This window comes from Dendropsophus ebraccatus, chromosome 14, assembly GCF_027789765.1.
Source record: "Dendropsophus ebraccatus isolate aDenEbr1 chromosome 14, aDenEbr1.pat, whole genome shotgun sequence".
Classification (NCBI taxonomy): domain Eukaryota; kingdom Metazoa; phylum Chordata; class Amphibia; order Anura; family Hylidae; genus Dendropsophus; species Dendropsophus ebraccatus.
Genome location: NC_091467.1, coordinates 78,130,636 through 78,148,885, shown reverse-complemented (window position 1 = coordinate 78,148,885; position 18,250 = coordinate 78,130,636). Strand labels below are relative to the sequence as shown.

The 18,250-nt window shown below is 53.2% G+C and overlaps 1 protein-coding gene across 1 annotated transcript in view; it reads left to right on the top strand.

Moving 5' to 3' along the window:
• The window catches only part of LOC138771677 (protein-glutamine gamma-glutamyltransferase 5-like), an 87,478-nt gene that overhangs the window by 24,721 nt on the left and 44,507 nt on the right, over positions 1-18,250 (top strand). The window contains exons 2-4 of the mRNA XM_069951554.1: positions 2,802-2,981; positions 3,322-3,564; positions 7,577-7,695. Coding sequence (XP_069807655.1) covers positions 2,802-2,981; positions 3,322-3,564; positions 7,577-7,695 — 542 coding nt within the window. The remainder of the gene's footprint in view (positions 1-2,801; positions 2,982-3,321; positions 3,565-7,576; positions 7,696-18,250) is intronic.

Genomic DNA, 18,250 nt, shown 5'->3' with positions numbered 1-18,250 from the left:
ACCTGGCGGGCAGGCTCCTCTCTCCCTATGTAATACCTGGCGGGCAGGCTCCTCTCTCCCTATGTAATACCTGGCGGGCAGGCTCCTCTCTCCCTATGTAAGCCCTGGCGGGCAGGCTCCTCTCTCCCTATGTAATACCTGGCAGGCAGGCTCCTCTCTCCCTATGTAATACCTGGCGGGCAGGCTCCTCTCTCCCTATGTAATACCTGGCGGGCAGGCTCCTCTCTCCCTATGTAATCCCTGGCGGGCAGGCTCCTCTCTCCCTATGTTATACCTGGCGGGCAGGCTCCTCTCTCCCTATGTAATACCTGGAGGGCAGGCTCCTCTCTCCCTATGTAATCCCTGGCGGGCAGGCTCCTCTCTCACTATGTAATACCTGGCGGGCAGGCTCCTCTCTCCCTATGTAAGCCCTGGCAGGCAGGCTCCTCTCTGCCTATGTAATACCTGGCGGGCAGGCTCCTCTCTCCCTATGTAATACCTGGCGGGCAGGCTCCTCTCTCCCTATGTAATCCCTGGCGGGCAGGCTCCTCTCTCCCTATGTTATACCTGGCGGGCAGGCTCCTCTCTCCCTATGTAATACCTGGCGGGCAGGCTCCTCTCTCACTATGTAATACCTGGCGGGCAGGCTCCTCTCTCCCTATATAATACCTGGCGGGCAGGCTCCTCTCTCCCTATGTAATACCTGGCGGGCAGGCTCCTCTCTCCCTATGTAATACCTGGCGGGCAGGCTCCTCTCTCACTATGTAATACCTGGCGGGCAGGCTCCTCTCTCCCTATGTAATACCTGGCGGGCAGGCTCCTCTCTCCCTATGTAATACCTGGCGGGCAGGCTCCTCTCTCCCTATGTAATACCTGGCGGGCAGGCTCCTCTCTCCCTATGTAATACCTGGCGGGCAGGCTCCTCTCTCCCTATGTAATACCTGGCGGGCAGGCTCCTCTCTCCCTATGTAATACCTGGCGGGCAGGCTCCTCTCTCACTATGTAATACCTGGCGGGCAGGCTCCTCTCTCCCTATGTAATACCTGGCGGGCAGGCTCCTCTCTCCCTATATAATACCTGGCGGGCAGGCTCCTCTCTCCCTATATAATACCTGGCGGGCAGGCTCCTCTCTCCCTATGTAATACCTGGCGGGCAGGCTCCTCTCTCCCTATGTAATACCTGGCGGGCAGGCTCCTCTCTCCCTATGTAATACCTGGCGGGCAGGCTCCTCTCTCCCTATGTAATACCTGGCGGGCAGGCTCCTCTCTCCCTATGTAATACCTGGCGGGCAGGCTCCTCTCTCTCCCTATGTAATACCTGGCGGGCAGGCTCCTCTCTCCCTATGTAATACCTGGCGGGCAGGCTCATCTCACCCTATGAGCCCCTAATCACACCCTATGAGCCCCCTAATCACACCCTATGAGCCCCCTAATCACACCCTATGAGCCCCCTAATCACACCCCATGAGCCCCCTAATCACACCCTATGAGCCCCTAATCACACCCTATGAGCCCCCTAATCACACCCTATGAGCCCCCTAATCACACCTTATGAGACCCCTAATCACACCCTATGAGCCCCCTAATCACACCCTATGAGCCCCTAATCACACCCTATGAGCCCCTAATCACACCCTATGAGCCCCCTAATCACACCCTATGAGCCCCCTAATCACACCCTATGAGCCCCTAATCACACCCTATGAGCCCCTAATCACACCCTATGAGCCCCTAATCACACCCTATGAGCCCCTAATCACACCCTATGAGCCCCCTAATCACACCCTATGAGCCCCTAATCACACCCTATGAGCCCCCTAATCACACCCTATGAGCCCCTAATCACACCCTATGAGCCCCTAATCACACCCTATGAGCCCCCTAATCACACCCTATGAGCCCCTAATCACACCCTATGAGCCCCTAATCACACCCTATGAGCCCCTAATCACACCCTATGAGCCCCCTAATCACACCCTATGAGCCCCCTAATCACACCCTATGAGCCCCCTAATCACACCCTATGAGCCCCTAATCACACCCTATGAGCCCCCTAATCACACCTTATGAGACCCCTAATCACACCCTATGAGCCCCTAATCACACCCTATGAGCCCCCTAATCACACCTTATGAGCCCCTAATCACACCCTATGAGCCCCTAATCACACCCTATGAGCCCCCTAATCACACCCTATGAGCCCCTAATCACACCCTATGAGCCCCTAATCACACCCTATGAGCCCCTAATCACACCCTATGAGCCCCTAATCACACCCTATGAGCCCCCTAATCACACCTTATGAGACCCCTAATCACACCCTATGAGCCCCCTAATCACACCTTATGAGACCCCTAATCACACCCTATGAGCCCCTAATCACACCCTATGAGCCCCTAATCACACCCTATGAGCCTCCTTGCCACAACCTATTTTGCCTAGTTCCCACCCAGTATTCAGTAAAAATTGACATTGTCACCCTGTAGAAGGAAGCATAAAGTCCCCTGGGATCAGCGGTGGTGGGTATTGGTGGGGATCAGCGGTGGTAGGTATAGGTTGGGATCAGCGGTGGCGGGTATTGGTGGGGATCAGCAGTGGGTATAGGTGGGGATCAGCGGTGGGTATTGGTGGGGATCAGCGGTGGGTATTGGTGGGGATCAGCGGTGGGTACTGGTGGGGATCAGCGGTGGGTATAGATGATAGAAGGGATCTTATCCCAGAGGTTTCACTGGTGTCTCCGGAATTCCCGCTCGTCCCCGGCGGCCGCACTTCTCTGTAACTTTCACCTCTAAGTGTTGTTGTTGTTGTTGTTTGTTTTTCTAGCACTTGAAATTGCGTTCTGCGACCTGCAGAGCCAGAGAAATAATGTTCTGCATCACACGGCGGAGATCAGCGACAGCCGCCTAATTGTGCGCAGAGGGCAGCCATTCCTGATCGCCCTACAGTTCAAGGAGAGAGACTATCGGGAGGGAACGGATAACGTCGTCTTCAGAGTGGAAACCGGCAAGTGACAACCACAATGAGTCATCTACCACATAAACACTACACTGCTATAACAACATAGACACCACACTGCTATAACAACATAGACACGGCACTGCTATAACAACATAGACACTGCACTGCTATAACAACATAGACACAGCACTGCTATAACAACATAGACACTGCACTGCTATAACAACATAGACACGGCACTGCTATAACAACATAGACACTGCACTGCTATAACAACATAGACAAGGCACCACACATCAGAGATTAGGGCGGCAGCTTTGAGCTTTGATGCGGATGGTTCCTTGTTCTTCCCTAACGCCCATTATCCACCTGCTTCTACTGACAGGACCGTGGCCGGATGACGCTTCTGCAACCAGAGCAATATTCCCCTTAGGAAAAGCTTTAATAAGAAGGACATGGAGCGCAGCGGTGGAAAGCAATGGACCCCACTCCCTGGCGGTGGTCATCATGCCGTCCGCTGACGCCATCATTGGGCAATATACACTGATGGTTCAAATCACCAGAGGAAACAAAGTCCTAAACTATAAGCTGGGGACGTTCATGTTACTCTTCAACCCATGGTGTGCAGGTATGGAGGGCGGGTATGGGGAGTGGGGGTGGATGGTCTGCCAACCCATGGTGTGCAGGTATGGAGGGCGGGTATGGGGAGTGGGGGTGGATGGTCTGCCAACCCATGGTGTGCAGGTATGGAGGGCGGGTATGGGGAGTGGGGGTGGATGGTCTGCCAACCCATGGTGTGCAGGTATGGAGGGCGGGTATGGGGGGTATGGTCTGCCAACTCATGGTGTGCAGGTATGGAGGGCGGGTATGGGGAGTGGGGGTATGGGGGTGTATGGTCTGCCAACCCATGGTGTGCAGGTATGGAGGGCGGGTATGGGGGGTATGGTCTGCCAACCCATGGTGTGCAGGTATGGAGGGCGGGTATGGAAGTGTATGTTCTGCCAACCCATGGTGTGCTGGTATGGGGGTGTATGGTCTGCCAACCCATGGTGTGCAGATATGGGGGGTATGGTCTGCCAACCCATGGTGTGCAGGTATGGAGGGTGGGTATGGGGAGTGGGGGTATGGGGGTGTATGGTCTGCCAACCCATGGTGTGCAGGTATGGAGGGCAGGTATGGAAGTGTATGTTCTGCCAACCCATGGTGTGCTGGTATGGGGGTGTATGGTTTGACAACCCATGGTGTGCAGGTATGGAGGGTGGGTATGGGGGTGTATGGTCTGCCAACCCATGGTGTGCAGGTATGGAGGGCGGGTATGGGGGAGTATGGTCTGCCAACCCATGGTGTGCAGGTATGGAGGGCGGGTATGGGGGTGTATGGTCTGCCAACCCATGGTGTGCAGGTATGGAGGGCGGGTATGGAAGTGTATGTTCTGCCAACCCATGGTGTGCTGGTATGGTGTGCAGGTATGGTGTGCAGGTATGGAGGGTATGGTCTGCCAACCCATGGTGTGCTGGTATAGAGGGCGGGCAGATGGAAGACCCGGCCACTACCCATCTTCACTGCTCTTACTGAGGGAAGGAGGTCGTTGGCCAAAATCTGGTGACACATGGCCCCATCATCCTCCCTTCAATACGCTGCGATCCTCCTGTCCCCTTTTCAAAAAAGCCCCCCCCCCCCCAAAGTATGATGCCCCCCCCCCAAATGCTGCATGGCTGGGACTGTGTTCTTGGGGTTGTCCTCATCCTTCTTCTTCCTCCTGTGAGTGGAGTTGATACCAGGAAGTTGCACTTTGATCACATGATCTTCTCTAATGTCTCCTCGGGATCATCCAGATGGTTATTGGTGACAACCCCCAGGCCTGGCCATGTGCTGGTGTGAGCCAGGGGACCTGGCCATGTGCTGGTGTGAGTTGGGGGACCTGGCCATGTGCTGGTGTGAGCCGGGGGACCTGGACATGTGCTGGTGTGAACCGGGGGACCTGGCCATGTGCTGGTGTGAGCCCGGGGACCTGGCCATGTGCTGGTGTGAGCCGGGGGACCTGGCCATGTGCTGGTGTGAGCCCGGGGACCTGGCCATGTGCTGGTGTGAGCCGGGGGACCTGGCCATGTGCTGGTGTGAGCCGGGGGACCTGGCCATGTGCTGGTGTGAGCCCGGGGACCTGGCCATGTGCTGGTGTGAGCCCGGGGACCTGGCCATGTGCTGGTGTGAGCCCGGGGACCTGGCCATGTGCTGGTGTGAGCCGGGGGACCTGGCCATGTGCTGGTGTGAGCCCGGGGACCTGGCCATGTGCTGGTGTGAGCCGGGGGACCTGGCCATGTGCTGGTGTGAGCCCGGGGACCTGGCCATGTGTTGGTGTGAGCCGGGGGACCTGGCCATGTGCTAGTGTGAGCCGGGGGACCTGGCCATGTGCTGGTGTGAGCCGGGGGACCTGGCCATGTGCTGGTGTGAGCCAGGGGACCTGGCCATGTGCTGGTGTGAGCCCGGGGACCTGGCCATGTGTTGGTGTGAGCCAGGGGACCTGGCCATGTGTTGGTGTGAGCCAGGGGACCTGGCCATGTGTTGGTGTGAGCCGGGGGACCTGGCCATGTGCTGGTGTGAGCGCGGGGACCTGGCCATGTGTTGGTGTGAGCCGGGGGACCTTGTGTGCCCTGCAGGATTATACTCCAGGACGGTGTAGTGTCAGTAATCTATGAGACTGTGGTCCCGACTCTCCTCCGGTCAGTGACCAGGTCCTCACGTGTAGCTCTGGGCCGATTCCTGACCTTTCTTACAATCCTCCTTACCTCACCAGGTGAGATCCTGCATGGACCACCAGACCGAGGAGGATGGACAGACATCTTGTGTTTCTTCTATTCTCTAATAATTGCTCCAACAGTTTCTGCCTTCTCACTAGACAGAAGCGAATTTACATCAGTAATGAAGCAAAGCGCTTGGTTAGCTCGGCAGTCGGCTTATCAGCCGGCTAGCTTTGAAGTCCATGCTGCTCCTACACAGATACCTGGAAAAGCTGGATCTAGTCCTGGGATACCGGGAAAGTTTTCCAGGACTGGATCCAGCATCACTTTGCTTCATTATTGATGTATATTTGCTCCTCTCAACTTTTCACCAAGCTACTGCTTATTGTCCTGTAGCCTATCCCAGCCTTGTGCAGGTCTACAGTTTTGTCCCTGGTGTCCTTAGACAGCTCTCTTGTCTTGGTCATGGGCTGAGAGGTTGGAGTGTGATGAGTGTGGGGATTATTATACAGGTAACATGATGAAACAGGTAATCATGATGAAACAGGTGCAGGTAATCCAGGTAATGTGAGCGGAGGAGGAGGAGCTTCTTATAGGGACAATTCAGCAGTGAGAAATAGTGACCGGCACTATCGCAATATGAACATAGTCTTATAAGAATATCCTGTTTAGTGATGTTGCCCTTAACATAAAGATAATATGGGGTGCTCCATTCCTACATAAGTGAGACGGCATGAATCATAACCTTTAGAAGAAATAGCGGAAGGGCACTCGCCATAAAACGTAACTTTTATTGTAGCTTCATAAAATCAGTCCATTCTTTTTAGGTGATACAGACGCCAGCACCATGAGGTGAACAACACGTAACAGCCGTTTCGCGTGCGTCAGCACGCTTCTACAGACGTCTGTAGAAGCGTGCTGACGCACGTGAAACGGCTGTTACGTGTTGTTCACCTCATAGTGCTGGCGTCTGTATCACCTAAAAAGAATGGACTGATTTTATGAAGCTACAATAAAAGTTACGTTTTATGGTGAGTGCCCTTCCACTATTTCTTTAAAAGGTTATGATTCTTATAGGGACACTGACAGCTCTGTGAGCGGAGGAGGAGGAGCTTCTTATAGAGACACTGACAGCTCTGTGAGAGGAGGAGGAGCTTCTTATAGAGACACTGACAGCTCTGTGAGCGGAGGAGGAGGAGCTTCTTATAGAGACACTGACAGCTCTGTGAGAGGAGGAGGAGCTTCTTATAGAGACACTGACAGCTCTGTGAGCGGAGGAGGAGGAGCTTCTTATAGAGACACTGACAGCTCTGTGAGCGGAGGAGGAGGAGCTTCTTATAGAGACACTGACAGCTCTGTGAGCGGAGGAGGAGGAGCTTCTTATAGAGACACTGACAGCTCTGTGAGCGGCAGAGTTCCTGCTGGTTGGTTGGCGACCAAATCCTGAAATAAAATGGTGAATAATTCTGTATAAATGATACAATGTGATTATCTGGAATGTTCTATAGATTCTTTCTCCCTCTCCATTATGCATTCTATGTAGGTGGTCGGCAGCGACCATAAATATTACCCCCTTTTCCATTCTGTGTAGGTGGTCGGCAGTGGATCAGATACTTATTTTCTGCCATTGTAGCTATAGGAGATATAGGTGATCCCAGGAGCCTGAGGGGCCCATGAAGTCTCTCTTTCCTGTATGAGATGAATCCCATAAATGAAGCATTGTAGTTGAGTGCTTCACGGTACAGTATTGTTCAGTTCCCACCAATCATCTTTACGACATGTCAGAAGTCTTTTAAGTGACAGCGTCCATTAAACCTGAGGTTTTAAGACTGGGGATGAGAACGTCACAGTTGTGCTCGGCATTACATATCTGTCTGTTCATATTGTGCCTGATCCCGACAGATGATGAGGTGTTTCTGGATAACGAACCCGGCCGACAAGAATACGTTATGAACGATTACGGATTTGTCTACCAGGGCAACCAAAACTGGATTACTCCGTGCCCATGGAACTACGGCCAGGTAATCCCTACAGGTGATAACAATAAGCGATGGACAGATGGTAAGGTTAGTTGGGGCAGATGGTGGGGATAGTGGGGGCAGATGGTGGGGATAGTTGGGGCAGATGGTGGGGATAGTTGGGGCAGATGGTGGGGATAGTTGGGGCAGATGGTGGGGATAGTGGGGGCAGATGGTGGGGATAGTGGGGGCAGATGGTGGGGATAGTGGGGGCAGATGGTGGGGATAGTGGGGGCAGATGGTGGGGATAGTGGGGGCAGATGGTGGTTTACTGCTTAGCCACTTGTCACATGGCCTGAGTGGTATGTGCCTGTCCCTGGATATACCAATACACGGCCATTAAAGGTTGGCATAGGTGCAGGTGTTGTGCAAAGGATCTAGAGGGTCCGGCAAGTTCTTAGAGGCAAAGCATTTCCTTCTCTTCTTAAAGTTGAAGTGTACAATAAACAGTCTCTCCTATAAGGTGCGATGCAATAGATGACTTAGCTGAGAGCCATTGAAATGAGCTATAGAATACTTCTCGCTGGTATAATGTTTAGAAGACTTTAGACTTGACAAATCTCAGCTTGACTGACAGGATACTTTAGAACTGATACTTGAGAATATCTGGATACTGTCTCTGAATACTTTGCAATACTGGAAATAGTCCTTGACTTGACTGAAGGACAGTTGTGACATCGGACTGCCTGCAGCGTATAGAGAGATTTGGTTCCCATCAGTCCATTGTCACCACTGTCGTTCAGTCAAGTCAAGGACAATTTCCAGTATTGTAAAGTACTAAGCTGTGGGGGCTTTAGAGAGAAGTACCTATTCAGGATCAGCGCATATAAGCCCACTGTGCCCCATGACCGTCTATCCCTAAGGGCGTGGCGTATCCTCCGTTCTTCACAAGTTACTTCTGATGGTGGAGATAGGCTTTCCTGCAGGACACACCAGGTCGCTACCTCTTGAGACAAACGGAACACATGGCAGCTTGTCTGAGCAGACCAGATGGCAAGGTTGGTAATCACCAAACAGACAGTACTGGCAAATATATAGACACTGGACACGCCAGATGCAGGTACTATGCATGTTACATGGTGCAGGAAAAAATGGCCGATACAAACACCGTCAAGCCAGGTTCAAGCTCAGGACAAGAACATGCAGGAATACAGGAACCAACCAGGAGTGCAGGGCCAGGCAGCAGGAACACCAGGATAAGCAAACACCACAGCGGGATCACAGGAACCAGGATGGAGGGTACAAGAACACTGTAGCTGGGAAATACAGGTAGAGGAGGCTCGTACAAAAGCAGGAACAACAGCTCTAAGCAAGACAAAAGGACCTTGGAACTCGCTTGTACGATGGCACATGTAATCGGATGTTTCCAGAGGAGAGCTAAACCTTGTCTCCTGGCTGAAACTGGGGTGTAGGCCGTCTCTTGACATCCATGTTCTTCTTCTTGAATGCCACGGATTTTCCCAAAATGTCCTTAGCCAGATCTGCAGAAAATTCTTTACCATGGTGTTGGTAGCTGGCACATCACACATCAGATGAGACTGGCACAGGTAGACTAAATAGGGAGGCTCCAGGCGACTGGCTTACATGATTGTTGTACCAAAACTCTGCCCACAGAAGCAGCTGTGCCCAATTGTCCTATTGGGTAGAGGTAAAATGGCGAAGGTAGCCTTCCAACTTCTCGTTCACACTTTCAACCTGTCTGTTGGTCAAGAGTCGACAGATTCCTCTACAGAATCATGACGTAAACTGGACACCACAGTCGGAGACCATGTGGGACTGCAGACCATGCAGCCGGAAGATTTCTTCCATAAAAAAATGTGCCATCTTGGAAACCTGGTCTACCAGTATCTGGATTACAGTGTTACCGGCAGGGGGGGTCGATCGGTAATAAAGTCCATTCCCAGGCAGTCTCGGGATGCGGTAGCAGGAGGAGGAGATCAGGTGAGGCAATAACTGAAATGACAATCAGCGGCTTCTTCAACTTGGTCACCGGTAGATGGTGCTGTAGGACTAAGTCCTGCTGCAAGAACTTACAGTTTCTCTGTGGAGATGGTTACAGCCTCCATCAACTTTGGAGAGTTGTTTTGCTTGTCCAGGACAGTCTCTCCTACCTGTCACAGACGTTTCCCGACTAAACGCCACTGGCCTTCCTGCTGGGGAGGGTGGAACAGCCCAGCTGCAATATATGGGACGTCTTCTTAGAGGGGCAACCTCCTTAGAATGTTCCTGAAATCTCCTGTTTATCTGGGTTGCCAGGGAAATCAAGTCATTCAGGGTGGTGGGTCTATCATAACCTGCCTGCTCATCCTTAATCCTGTTTGCCAGTCCCTCTCAGAAGATGGCTAGCTGTGTGCCCTCATTCCACGTGAGCTTGGCTGCCAGGGTATGGAACTGGATAGAATAGTCCCCTACGGTCTGGGACCCCGGAAGCAACCGAAGCAAAGCTGAGGCAGCAGGTGTTATTACCAGGCTCCTCAAACACGGAACAGAACTAGGCTAGAAAGCTGCATGTCTCCGGACCCCCACGCTCTCAGATAGGATTTGCCCATGCCAGGGCCTTACTAGAGAGCGTTGAGATGATAAAAACCACCCTGGAGGGCTCAGTGGGAAAACAGTGACTGTGGAGCTCAAAATGAATAGCTCACTGATTCAAGAACCCATGGCACTGGACTGAGATAGCTGGTTTTGGAGCATGGGTACTGGAGGAAGATTCTGTACTGTCTGAACAGGAGCTGACAAGTTGTCCAGACGAGATGAGATAGTATTCAGGAACTGCATGAGAACGTCTTGTTTGTCGCTCTGGTATCTGAACTCTGCCCTTACTTCCTCCATGGCAGAATCTGGTTGACCAGCAAAGCTCAAGGCCTGAGTGTACCATCAGGATCAGTGGATGTGAGCCCATTGTGCCATTGTGCCATGTGACCGTCTATTGTGCCATGTGCATTATCTAACCGTATCCCCCGTTCTTCACAAGATACTCCTGATGGTGGAGATAGGCTTTCCCGGAGGACACACCAGGTCGCTATCCCTTGAGACAAACTGAACATGTGGCAGCTGGTAAGTTGCCAAACAGACAGTGCAAATATATAGACAGGTGATGGACTAAGGCTGATGGATGCAGGTGACAGATGCTGGAGATGAAGGCACAGGTTCAGGTTACACTATGCAGGTGTCAGGAATGGATTGTCACCCTGATACCCTGAGTGACTGTCCCTCTCCAAATTAGAGAGATATAGCAGCAAAGAATCCCACCAGTCGGAGTGGAGCTGCTATGATGCTTTCTCAGCTGAGCGAGGATCCTTCTACTTTATTTGAGGAAGTTGTACAGTTTATAAAGTTGTGATATCCAGATATAATCACGTGTATAATTATCAGAATATGACGGTTAAGCAAAACATTATCCCATATAAAGTGAGTTTGTCTGCATCTGCGTGGTGAGTCTTGGGCGCTGGCTTTCCGGCCTAGCTGTTCCTCTTCTTACCACAGGAAATCTGTTCCTAGTTTTTATCTTGCAGAAGTTTCAGCCACAATCTAATATGATTATAGGACAATTCCTTAAGGAGAATATAGTCCCCCATATGAAGATTACAATGTTTTATGTCCTTTAGGATCATTACCTTGACACAGGCAACTTGGTGCAGGAATAGGTAGCTGGTACACACTGGTTGGGTCAGCTTAGTGCTCAGGACAGGAACACCAGGAATACAGGAACCAGCTGGGGGGGGCAGGGACAGACAGCAGGAACACCAGGAATACAGGAACCAGCTGGGAGTGCAGGGACAGACAGCAGGAACACCAGGAATACAGGAAACAGCTGGGGGGGGGGCAGGGACAGACAGCAGGAACACCAGTAATACAGGAACCAGCTGGGGGGGGGGGGGCAGGGCCAGACAGCAGGAACATCAGGAATACAGGAACCAGCTGGGGGGCAGGGACAGACAACAGGAACACCAGTAATACAGGAACCAGCTGGAGGGGCAGGGCCAGACAGCAGGAACATCAGGAATACAGGAACCAGCCGGGGGGGGGGCAGGGACAGACAGCAGGAACACCAGTAATACAGGAACCAGCTGGGGGGGGGCAGGGCCAGACAGCAGGAACATCAGGAATACAGGAACCAGCTGGGGGGGGCAGGGACAGACAACAGGAACACCAGGAATACAGGAACCAGCTGGGGGGGGGGGGGGCAGGGCCAGACAGCAGGAACACCAGTAATACAGGAACCAGCTGGGAGTGCAGGGACAGACAGCAGGAACACCAGGAATACAGGAACCAGCTGGGGGGGCAGGGACAGACAGCAGGAACACCAGTAATACAGGAACCAGCTGGGAGTGCAGGGACAGACAGCAGGAACACCAGGAATACAGGAACCAGCTGGGAGTGCAGGGACAGACAGCAGGAACACCAGGAATACAGGAACCAGCTGGGGGGGGGGGCAGGGCCAGACAGCAGGAACACCAGGAATACAGGAACCAGCTGGGGGGGCAGGGCCAGACAGCAGGAACACCAGTAATACAGGAACCAGCTGGGAGTGCAGGGACAGACAGCAGGAACACCAGTAATACAGGAACCAGCTGGGGGGGGGGGCAGGGACAGACAGCAGGAACACCAGGAATACAGGAACCAGCTGGGGGGGCAGAGCCAGACAACAGGAACACCAGGAATACAGGAACCAGCTGGGAGTGCAGGGACAGACAGCAGGAACACCAGTAATACAGGAACCAGCTGGGGGGGCAGGGACAGACAGCAGGAACACCAGTAATACAGGAACCAGCTGTGGGGGCAGGGACAGACAGCAGGAACACCAGTAATACAGGAACCAGCTGGGGGGGCAGGGACAGACAGCAGGAACACCAGGAATACAGGAACCAGCTGGGGGGCAGGGACAGACAGCAGGAACACCAGGAATACAGGAACCAGCTGGGGGGGCAGGGACAGACAGCAGGAACACCAGGATTACAGGAACCAGCTGGGGGGGCAGGGCCAGACAACAGGAACATCAGGAATACAGGAACCAGCTGGGGGGGCAGGGACAGACAGCAGGAACACCAGTAATACAGGAACCAGCTGGGGGGGGGCAGGGAAAGACAGCAGGAACACCAGGAATACAGGAACCAGCTGGGGGGGCAGGGACAGACAGCAGGAACACCAGGAATACAGGAACCAGCTGGGAGTGCAGGGACAGACAGCAGGAACACCAGTAATACAGGAACCAGCTGTGGGGGCAGGGACAGACAGCAGGAACACCAGTAATACAGGAACCAGCTGTGGGGGCAGGGACAGACAGCAGGAACACCAGTAATACAGGAACCAGCTGGGGGGGGCAGGGACAGACAGCAGGAACACCAGTAATACAGGAACCAGCTGGGAGTGCAGGGACAGACAGCAGGAACACCAGTAATACAGGAACCAGCTGGGGGGGGGCAGGGACAGACAGCAGGAACACCAGTAATACAGGAACCAGCTGGGAGTGCAGGGACAGACAGCAGGAACACCAGTAATACAGGAACCAGCTGGGGGGGCAGGGACAGACAGCAGGAACACCAGGAATACAGGAACCAGCTGGGGGGGCAGGGACAGACAGCAGGAACACCAGGAATACAGGAACCAGCTGGGGGGGCAGGGACAGACAGCAGGAACACCAGTAATACAGGAACCAGCTGGGGGGGGGGGGGCAGGGCCAGACGGCAGGAACACCAGGATAATAGGAACCAGCTGGGGGGGCAGGGACAGACAGCAGGAACATCAGGAATACAGGAACCAGCTGGGGGGGGCAGGGACAGACAGCAGGAACACCAGTAATACAGGAACCAGCTGGGAGTGCAGGGCCAGACAGCAGGAACACCAGTAATACAGGAACCAGCTGGGGGGGCAGGGCCAGACAGCAGGAACACCAGGATAATAGGAACCAGCTGGGGGGGCAGGGACAGACAGCAGGAACATCAGGAATACAGGAACCAGCTGGGGGGGGCAGGGACAGACAGCAGGAACACCAGTAATACAGGAACCAGCTGGGAGTGCAGGGCCAGACAGCAGGAACACCAGTAATACAGGAACCAGCTGGGGGGGCAGGGACAGACAGCAGGAACACCAGTAATACAGGAACCAGCTGGGGGGGCAGGGACAGACAGCAGGAACACCAGTAATACAGGAACCAGCTGGGGGGGCAGGGACAGACAGCAGGAACACCAGTAATACAGGAACCAGCTGTGGGGGCAGGGACAGACAGCAGGAACATCAGTAATACAGGAACCAGCTGGGAGTGCAGGGACAGACAGCAGGAACACCAGGAATACAGGAACCAGCTGGGAGTGCAGGGACAGACAGCAGGAACACCAGGAATACAGGAACCAGCTGGGGGGGCAGGGACAGACAACAGGAACACCAGGAATACAGGAACCAGCTGGGGGGGCAGGGACAGACAGCAGGAACACCAGGAATACAGGAACCAGCTGGGGGGGCAGGGCCAGACAACAGGAACACCAGTAATACAGGAACCAGCTGGGGGGGGGGCAGACAGCAGGAACACCAGGAATACAGGAACCAGCTGGGGGGGCAGGGACAGACAGCAGGAACACCAGGAATACAGGAACCAGCTGGGGGGGCAGGGACAGACAGCAGGAACACCAGTAATACAGGAACCAGCTGGGGGGGCAGGGACAGACAGCAGGAACACCAGTAATACAGGAACCAGCTGGGGGGCAGGGACAGACAGCAGGAACACCAGGAATACAGGAACCAGCTGGGAGTGCAGGGACAGACAGCAGGAACACCAGTAATACAGGAACCAGCTGGGAGTGCAGGGCCAGACAGCAGGAACACCAGGAATACAGGAACCAGCTGGGAGTGCAGGGACAGACAGCAGGAACACCAGTAATACAGGAACCAGCTGGGGGGGGGCAGGGACAGACAGCAGGAACACCAGTAATACAGGAACCAGCTGGGGGGGCAGGGACAGACAGCAGGAACACCAGGAATACAGGAACCAGCTGGGAGTGCAGGGACAGACAGCAGGAACACCAGGAATACAGGAACCAGCTGGGAGTGCAGGGACAGACAGCAGGAACACCAGGAATACAGGAACCAGCTGGGGGGGCAGGGACAGACAGCAGGAACACCAGGAATACAGGAACCAGCTGGGGGGGCAGGGACAGACAGCAGGAACACCAGTAATACAGGAACCAGCTGGGGGGGGGCAGGGACAGACAGCAGGAACACCAGGAATACAGGAACCAGCTGGGGGGGCAGGGACAGACAGCAGGAACACCAGTAATACAGGAACCAGCTGGGGGGGGGGCAGGGACAGACAGCAGGAACACCAGTAATACAGGAACCAGCTGGGAGTGCAGGGACAGACAGCAGGAACACCAGGAATACAGGAACCAGCTGGGAGTGCAGGGCCAGACAGCAGGAACACCAGTAATACAGGAACCAGCTGGGGGGGCAGGGACAGACAGCAGGAACACCAGGAATACAGGAACCAGCTGGGGGGGCAGGGACAGACAGCAGGAACACCAGTAATACAGGAACCAGCTGGGGGCGCAGGGACAGACAGCAGGAACACCAGTAATACAGGAACCAGCTGGGGGGGCAGGGACAGACAGCAGGAACACCAGTAATACAGGAACCAGCTGTGGGGGCAGGGACAGACAGCAGGAACACCAGTAATACAGGAACCAGCTGGGAGTGCAGGGCCAGACAGCAGGAACACCAGTAATACAGGAACCAGCTGGGGGGGCAGGGACAGACAGCAGGAACACCAGTAATACAGGAACCAGCTGGGGGGGCAGAGCCAGACAGCAGGAACACCAGTAATACAGGAACCAGCTGGGGGGGGCAGGGACAGACAGCAGGAACACCAGTAATACAGGAACCAGCTGGGGGGGCAGGGACAGACAACAGGAATACAGGAATCAGCTGGGAGTGCAGGGACAGACAGCAGGAACACCAGTAATACAGGAACCAGCTGGGGGGGGGGGGGCAGGGACAGACGGCAGGAACACCTAGATATGGAAACATCACAGCGGGAACACAGGAGCCAGGAGGATGGGTGCAGGAACACTGCAGCTGGGTGATACAGGTACAGGAGGCTCTTACAATAACAGATGTTAGCCGGAGCAAAAGACCTTGAGGGAAGCCTCCTTATGTACCTAAGCCACAGGTGGAGATAATTAAGGCCTTTAAATCTGGGAGGGTGCATAGTGGCCAGATCTATACTGCATGCAGAGAGGACAGGATGCTGCACCATGCAGCTAGGCTTTAAGGACTAGCAACGGTGACGCCCGACCACCAATACATACCTTCCACCTAAGGCTGTCTGTGGGCACTGAGTGACACGAATTCAGAAATGCAGGCCCCACCTAGTGGGTAAAGTTATCCATTGAGGAATTCTCAGCTTTAGTTGCTCTTACCTAACTGCTGACGTTTTCTCCTGTCTAGCTTTTAGGGTGTGAAGAGGATAGCTGCCCAGTGAGGACAGGGTTCCTGTTATTTCTGACCTACAGCAGCCTCATCGCATGGCTCACTACCCCGACATGGCTAGGGTAAAGCTGCAGAAGAAATAGGAAAGTCCCCCATAGAGCGAGTCCCCACACGTCTCCTTCTATCTCTGGAAAACACTGACTAGACACATCAAAGCTAGCCCATCCCTCTCTTTATACCTTTCAGGAGACTCTTTGATTGGGCAAGAAGGTACTAGAAGACACTAAACTCTAGCCTCTGATAGGCCAGGTAATAGAGGAGGGACAAGTGTGAGGGATCGGCTGTCAGCGGCAGAGCATATAGCGGCATACACAGCAAGATACATGAAATCCGCCAGGTTTACAGTTAATCCCTTTGTAACACTTCTTCAGCTGCGCTATGTAGTGTGTAAGAGACAGTGACACCAAGTGGTGAAAGTGCAGAATGCAACCTTCATCCCAGAGCGTGTATATATATATATATATATATATATATATATATATACACACAGAGACACTGCCCTTCTCATGCTAAGCACAGCAGTGGGACACTCGCTCTGGGACATATGTAATCCCCCTAGAGGCACCGACTATCATTGGGTTAGGATGTATGGGGGGGTCTACACAAAGATGGCAGACTATGGTGTCACACAATGATATGTGGAGAAACAATCACCTCCGTCTCGGCTACAAACACTGGTACAGCTCTAAGTACGTCCCTATATCCCCCCCCCCCCCCCCTATATAAGTAAACGTGAGCGATACTTCTATTTCCCGTTACTTATATGTCCTGTAAAACTCACCCATAGAGTCATGTGGGCGGAGCTCCTAAGTAGTCACAGTGTGCTGGAAATCTCCCCACCAACCACCTCTCCCTGGGTGCATCGGCCCTCAGGGACGGCCCCTCTGTGACGCTCCTGGCTCCTATAGGCCGATGCTCCCAGGGAGAGGTGATTGGTGGCAAGATTTCCAGCACACTGTGACTACTTAGGGGCTCCGCCCACATGACTCCACATGTAGTTTATCGGGACATATCTGTAACGCTCAGCATGTTCTCTTATATCTGTATATATCTGGGGGGGGGGCACTTATATCTGTATATATGGGGGTCGGGCACTTATATCTGTATATATGGGGGTCGGGCACTTATATCTGTATATATGGGGGTCGGGCACTTATATCTGTATATATGGGGGGGGGCACTTATATCTGTATATATGGGGGTCGGGCACTTATATCTGTATATATGGGGGTCGGGCACTTATATCTGTACATATGGGGGTCGGGCACTTATATCTGTATATATGGCGGGCACTTATATCTGTATATATGGGGGGGCACTTATATCTGTATATATGGGGTCGGGCACTTATATCTGTATATATGGGGGTAGGGCACTTATATCTGTATATATGGGGGGGCACTTATATCTGTATATATGGGGGTCGGGCACTTATATCTGTATATATGGGGGTAGGGCACTTATATCTGTATATATGGGGGTCGGGCACTTATATCTGTATATATGGGGGGGGCACTTATATCTGTATATATGGTGGGCACTTATATCTGTATATATGGGGGGGCACTTATATCTGTATATATGGGGGGGCACTTATATCTGTATATATGGGGGTCGGGCACTTATATCTGTATATATGGGGGGGGGCACTTATATCTGTATATATGGGGGTCGGGCACTTATATCTGTATATATGGGGGTCGGGCACTTATATCTGTATATATGGGGGGGCACTTATATCTGTATATATGGGGGTCGGGCACTTATATCTGTATATATGGGGGTCGGGCACTTATATCTGTATATATGGGGGGGGCACTTATATCTGTATATATGGGGGTCGGGCACTTATATCTGTATATATGGGGGTCGGGCACTTATATCTGTATATATGGGGGTCGGGCACTTATATCTGTATATATGGGGGTCGGGCACTTATATCTGTATATATGGGGGTCGGGCACTTATATCTGTATATATGGGGGTCGGGCACTTATATCTGTATATATGGGGTCGGGCACTTATATCTGTATATATGGCGGGCACTTATATCTGTACATATGGGGGGGCACTTATA